Source organism: Rhipicephalus sanguineus, chromosome 3 (assembly GCF_013339695.2).
Source record: "Rhipicephalus sanguineus isolate Rsan-2018 chromosome 3, BIME_Rsan_1.4, whole genome shotgun sequence".
NCBI lineage: Eukaryota > Metazoa > Arthropoda > Arachnida > Ixodida > Ixodidae > Rhipicephalus > Rhipicephalus sanguineus.
In genome coordinates, this window is record NC_051178.1 from 194926914 (window position 1) to 194932913 (window position 6000).

The 6000-nt window shown below is 45.6% G+C and overlaps 1 protein-coding gene across 3 annotated transcripts in view; it reads left to right on the forward strand.

Moving 5' to 3' along the window:
* LOC119387971 (serine/threonine-protein phosphatase 6 regulatory ankyrin repeat subunit A) overlaps positions 1 to 5721 on the forward strand; it is a 57778-nt gene extending 52057 nt beyond the window's left edge. The window contains exons 23-24 of one of the 3 annotated variants that reach the window (XM_049413772.1): positions 29 to 139; positions 4493 to 5721. In XM_049413772.1, the coding sequence (XP_049269729.1) occupies positions 29 to 139; positions 4493 to 4638 (257 nt within the window). In that variant the 3' untranslated portion in view covers positions 4639 to 5721. Of the gene's footprint in view, positions 1 to 28; positions 140 to 2195; positions 2354 to 4492 lie in introns of those variants that run through there. The other 2 variants (XM_049413773.1, XM_049413774.1) reach the window with 2 other exon arrangements.
* Positions 5722 to 6000: the final 279 nt, after the last annotated feature.

Genomic DNA, 6000 nt, shown 5'->3' on the forward strand with positions numbered 1-6000 from the left:
CGTGCCTTATGAAGTTGTGTGTACACAGGCCATACACCTGCCCTCTCCTGCGCCAGGAGCAACGAAGTAGCCGAGTGCCTTGCTCTTATCCTGGCCGTGATGCCTTCATCGAGCCCTTTCCGGATGGATGGTTTCTCACGTGAGGCTCAAGCTCTCTTTAAATATATGCATGCTTAATATATGGCAATAAACAACCCTTAAGTACTACAACTGTAGTTAAGGATACATTAACTCACATTCAAGCCCTGCATCAAGACAGCAAATTGAAGAACAGGTTAGATTTGCTAACAAGGGGCAAGGAATAAAGCAGACAGGCTGATTCTTTCACTCGCAGCCTAACCTTTTGCTGTTCGAAACATTTACCCACCTTTTGTCCCTTCCGGTGCAAACTAAAGAAATCAAAGCTCAAGTAAAAGAAGTTTACTTACTCATTTAGAGGTGAGGCATAATGCAATGAGAAAATACACACAAAAATCAACCACGAACGAACTTGTCGAGCAGTGCCCAACCACAAGCCACTGCGGTCGTGTTGCATTCTCAGGAGGGGCCCGACAATGGACCGCAAAGTGTTAAGGTTTTATTTGTACATATGGCGTGCATATGCAAACCCAAGCTGGTACTACCACCATGTTTAAACTGCATTGAAAGCAAGTGCACAACGTTGATCTAACTATACAGTCGAATCCCGCTATAACGAATACCGCTGCAACGAAATTTCCGCCACAACGAATAATTTGCGATTCCCCATCAGCCGCCCATGGAAAACAATGCGAAAAAGGTCTCGTCACAACGAATACTTTTTCTAGGTATTTCCGCTTGAACGAAGTTTTCGCGAGTGCCACCACATAAGGAAAAGGAGCTTGCCTAGGATTGCCACGAAATTCCTCTAGAAACTCGACCATTTCTCGTTGCTAGAGCCGCGCGGCCGCATCGCAAGACCCATGTCATTATCGGAGACATGCTTTCTGCCACCACACACACATCCCGGTAAATTATTCGCCATTGAGATGCTCGGCGACAGATAGTCCATCTGCCATGATGCTGCCGGCGGGTTTGATGCACGTGCGGGCCGCGGAAGAATCATTCTTCAAGAACTCACGTCATTGTCTTGACGTAGCACGCAAAACAAAACTGCTGGTCGTCACGAGCCCTGCGATCGTGAATGACATCCACGGAGTTTTGAAGGCACACGTGCGGCCAGCGCGCACCTAGTCCAAGCGTATCTACATTGTGCCGTAACCGCTGCGAACACAAACGCGGTCGGGTCGACGCGATCATGGGCTACCACGAAAGTACGCGCGCATGCAACGTATGCGCACCGACTCAAAGCAATGCTGCAGTCAAAACAGCGGTAGACGCGATCACAGATGTCAACGACGCAGTTCTGAAGGCCAGAGCACACAGCCAGAGCGCACAGATTGAAAACGGAACTACCGTTTGCCGCAACCGCTGCGCAGAAAACCGCGGTCGCAGTCGCGATCATCGATAGCGGATACGCTCAAGTACGTAGCTAACACACCGGAAGAAAGATTAAAGGCAATAAAGTCGTAAAACGGCATGAAGCGTTTCGGCTTTCCTATTGCTCGCTTATGACTGTTTTAGAGCGGAGCTTCGGCACTTTGTTTTCAGTTAGCCTCTAGCAAACTTTGGCACGCTCCTTCGCGGCGCTACGCGCTCGGCACGCTTCGAGGGTAGCCTGCATATCGTATTTGCTCGTGTATAACCCACGTGTACAACTCGCGTATTGACGCAAAGCCGCCTTCCTTGCATTACCGTGAAGCCAACTTGTGCACCGAAATTCGCATATAACCTGCACCCCGAGTTCAGCGCTAAATTTTCTGTATATTTTGTGCGTGTTATATGCGAGAAAATACATTCACTCGGTGTGCGGCCAAGTACGTCCGAGTTAGCGAGAGTTAAATGCAAAGGACAATGCATGCGCTTGCCGGGACCAAAGGACAAGTCATGATCATCAGATCTTCCTATTTTTTGTGGTCTATAGATGAAATTTCGCTGCAACGAAATTCCGCAACAACGAACTTTATCGCGCGTCCCGTCAATTTCGTTGTAGCGGGATTCGACCGTAACTGTCACAGTAACTAAGTTGGCAGATGGCACATAAACATGATTCGACATAGTGGGTTGTAACTGTCTAAGAACCATCAGTTTTAACGAGAACTTTTGCCGACATGCAGGCCGCAAAACCACTGTTTCAAGAAATGACAAGGCATGCGTCCAAGTTTGCAGACAGTCACAAATGTCCTCCACTCGTGCTGGCTCTTGAACAATCTGGAGAAGGCTGAAGCAAGCAGCATTTACTCAGTTCTTTCAATAAAATTGTGGCACACTGTAACTAGAAGCATTATCATTGCGTTATGTTTCTTGCTTTTCACATGCTTTCACTTAGGAAGAGAAGGAGGATGTTGTTCATAGCAGATGGATATAGCCTTGCGAAACTTGCCGGCGATTGCTCCCCTCAAGCAATGCCTTTCAGGAAACTTTAAGCAAGAGAATCTATAGGTTTGTCATTGAGGGTCTCACCATGCACAAGGACAATGCGACATGAGCGAATGAGACAACGCACCAGACGAGGTGGGACAGGACACAAGCTCGCAGCCTGCATGCCGTCCAGTGCATGCACGCATGCAGGAGGTTGCCCACTCCCCTCAACACAGAGCCCTGGAATGAGTCTGCTTAGCTTTACGAGTCAAGGGCTAACCCCATGCCATTTGACAACTTCACAAACACCCAAGACCCATAGTCACCCATAGTCTGTGCTACTGTGTGATGTGCTTCAACTAATGATTTGAGCTCTGTAGCAAGTCAGGGACACTCAGCCAACACTGTTGAACATCATCAGTCTGTCTCGCACAGCAGCGATGAAGCAAGTCCAGTCTTGTTTAGCTGTGTTCCTGTATGGAGGCAGTGCAGGAGTTTTACTCAATGCCTCTGTTACACAAAAGTGATGTGGTACATATGAAAGAGTAAAAATAGAAATTACGGGCAATGGCTTGTTTTAGAAGATTGTGAGGGTCTAGTAGCTCACTTTGTTGGCTTGGGTATTAAGGAATCATGAGCAAGTTGTCGGCTGCCTCATTGCTCGATACACATTATGTACAAAGGTTCACCAGTAGCTTCAGTTGTTACGAATTATGGGTTTAATGACTGCTTTTCGTAGAATATTTGGCATCTGAGAATAAGTCAAGTCTCTACGAGACACCTCATGTAAGACACAAGATCTGCTCCCTGGTGCGTCTCTTTTATAAAGGGGTTCAACTTTCATTCTAAAAAGACAGCACGTGCAAACATGGACACAAGAAAGAAGTCAGGACACCATAAACGTGGTGTCCTGACTTCTTTCTTGTGTCCGTGTTTGCACGCGCTGTCTTTTTAGCATGAATACTTGCCAACTAGCTCAGCTCTCTGTTATTCTAAGGTTCAACTTTATATGATTATTACTAGGGGTGTGCGAATATTAGAAATTTCGAATATTTTTTTAATAGTGTTTGCTATTCGATTCGATTTGCACTGGAATTTTACTATTTGAACTATTTGAACTTCCCAAAAACAAATACAGTCAACGTTCGATTGAAAGTGACCCCTTCAGATTTTCAATATGCTTCACCTCATTCCATTCTCTTATTGCGGCAAAGCTGCCTTTCAAGCTCCGTTACGGTTGAACTTTGCCAAGAGACAGTCAACGTCCGATTAAAAGTGGTCCCTAGATTTTCAATATGCTTCACCTCGTCACACCCCGGTATTGTGGCAAAGCTGCCTTTCAAGCTCTGCTACGGTCGCAAATGTACCAACTCAAGAAAACGCTGGTTCCAACATGGAGATGAAAGATGTGGCAGAGGTGGGGGCTCAATTAATGCTGTTTTGGACCTGAAATTTAGGCAGGAAGTCCAAAAAAAATCAGACACCGAAGCTTTTTAGCATCCAAAATTTCAGATGTTCTTATATATCGATGTCTATGAGGCAGATTTGGAACTCCGCATTTGAAGGGAGCACACCCTTGTCCGCCACATCAGTTGGGCTTCCACGGAAGTTGAAAGAGGATGAGAGGCCGAGCAAATGACATTTTTGCCTATCACGTGTAAAGTGTTGTCGGCAACACTTTGGTTACACCAAATCATGTACATAAATGTGATTCGGCCTCTACATTGCCTCATTCTTGATAAGACAACTATGAAACACCACCCCGCCAGTGCTTCATCAACATAGCGAAAAGAAACACTTTCATGTTGCTATCTCGTAAGAATATGCTTAGGAATCCTCTCTTCTTTTTTTTGCAATTTCGCTTCGAAGTATTCGAAAAGTGTTGTAGAAATATTCAAAAAATATTCTATTTGATTCACACTCACACTTCAATATTCGAATTCGCTTTGCACCGAAAATTTTGCTATTCGCACAGCTCTAATTATTACATGATTCACCCACAATTTTACATTGCTATGCTGCCTGCTGACATGGCGATCCTTGCATGTTGCAGGTGTGAGCAGCCTGTACCGACAAGGGGGCCACCTCTCCGAGCTGTTTAATGACCAAGCCAACCACCACACGGGGGTGCGACCGTCCTCTGCCGAGAGCCGCGATTGCTCCGAGCCCTGTCAGAGCTCGGACTCCGAGTACTACTGACGGTTGCTGCTGCCCGCGCTGCTCCTCATCAGCGGTTACGGTCCGAGCAAGGAGGCCACTGGGGCCCTTGCTTAGCCACTAACACTGTTGGGGGCTGCGGCGCTGGGTGGCACGATGATGTTGCTCTCGACAGCACAATGTTGAACCCTCGGCCACTCGACCGAAGGCTTTCTTGTTTCGTTACCGCTCAGGTTGCTTTCTTCGTTCTGCCTGCAACCAACCTTTGCTAAATATGGTGCCATGATATATAGGTGGGCCTGCTCACCCTTAGGAGTGCCACTGGAAATGCGCTTTACCGACAACTCCTCTCCAGAATGCTGGACGGGCAGTTAACGTTGCCGCATTTTCCATTTTTAAGTCCTTGCACGAGGCTGGCCACCACGAATGCAAGGTGCTGTGAAACTGCACTGAAGTTGCATGCTGGGAGCTACACATTTGGCTCCCCCTTTGCTTCAACCACCAAAAGAGCTCCTGATTTTTCTTAAGACACCCGATGTATTGCAGTTTCTGAAGCGCTCTAATTGCCCTCAAGGGTACATAACTAATTGATCTGCCGTGTATCTTGAAGACGTAGATGTTTATTTTTATGAACGGTTCTATGCAGATGAGTATGCACGCACATTACCCTTTTTTTTAATATACCTCCTTTGGCTCTCATTAGTTCCCTGTATACTAAGGAGCCTTCAGCCAATTGACTTTTTTGTTTTTGTTTATGCATTGTATTTTTTTCTTTGTCGTAGTTAACGCAAGCATCCCAATGATATATAGTTGCCACTTCACTGTGGCCCTTATCTTGGCAATCTCAGTTGGGTGGTTTGAGTCTGTCTTTGTCAGATAGGTTTTGCTTTAAAAAAGAAATGGTCACGCTGTTGCGTGTATCCACCACATTTTGTTTCACTGGGATTTGCTGGAAGCCAAGAGCAAAGACATATGACTTCACAATTGGGGCAGTCCCGTCTTAAGGGGAGACGCGGGTCTTGTTTTTATTTCTTTTATTAGCTGGGTGAACTGAACGAAATTTAACAAACTTATCCCATTTTTTCTGCAGATTCCAAATCTATAATTAGATTTTTGGTAGCTGCATTAGTACAAAAGATGTGCAGTCTCTAAAAGCATATGTCTTACGGGAATTTTTGGCAACTTTGCTTTGTCAAACACAGAAACAAAGTATGTGGCAAGGCTGCCAGAGAGCTGGTTTAGCCGGTGATGCTAATCCGATTGTCTTCAACAAACTTTGAATGCAAAATAAATAGACGTAAATGTCAGTGAAATTTTTTTGCTGCATACTATTTCTGATAATCGAGAATTATAATTTAGTGAACAGCATTATAAGAAAATAAATAGCATCACCGGCTAGACCAG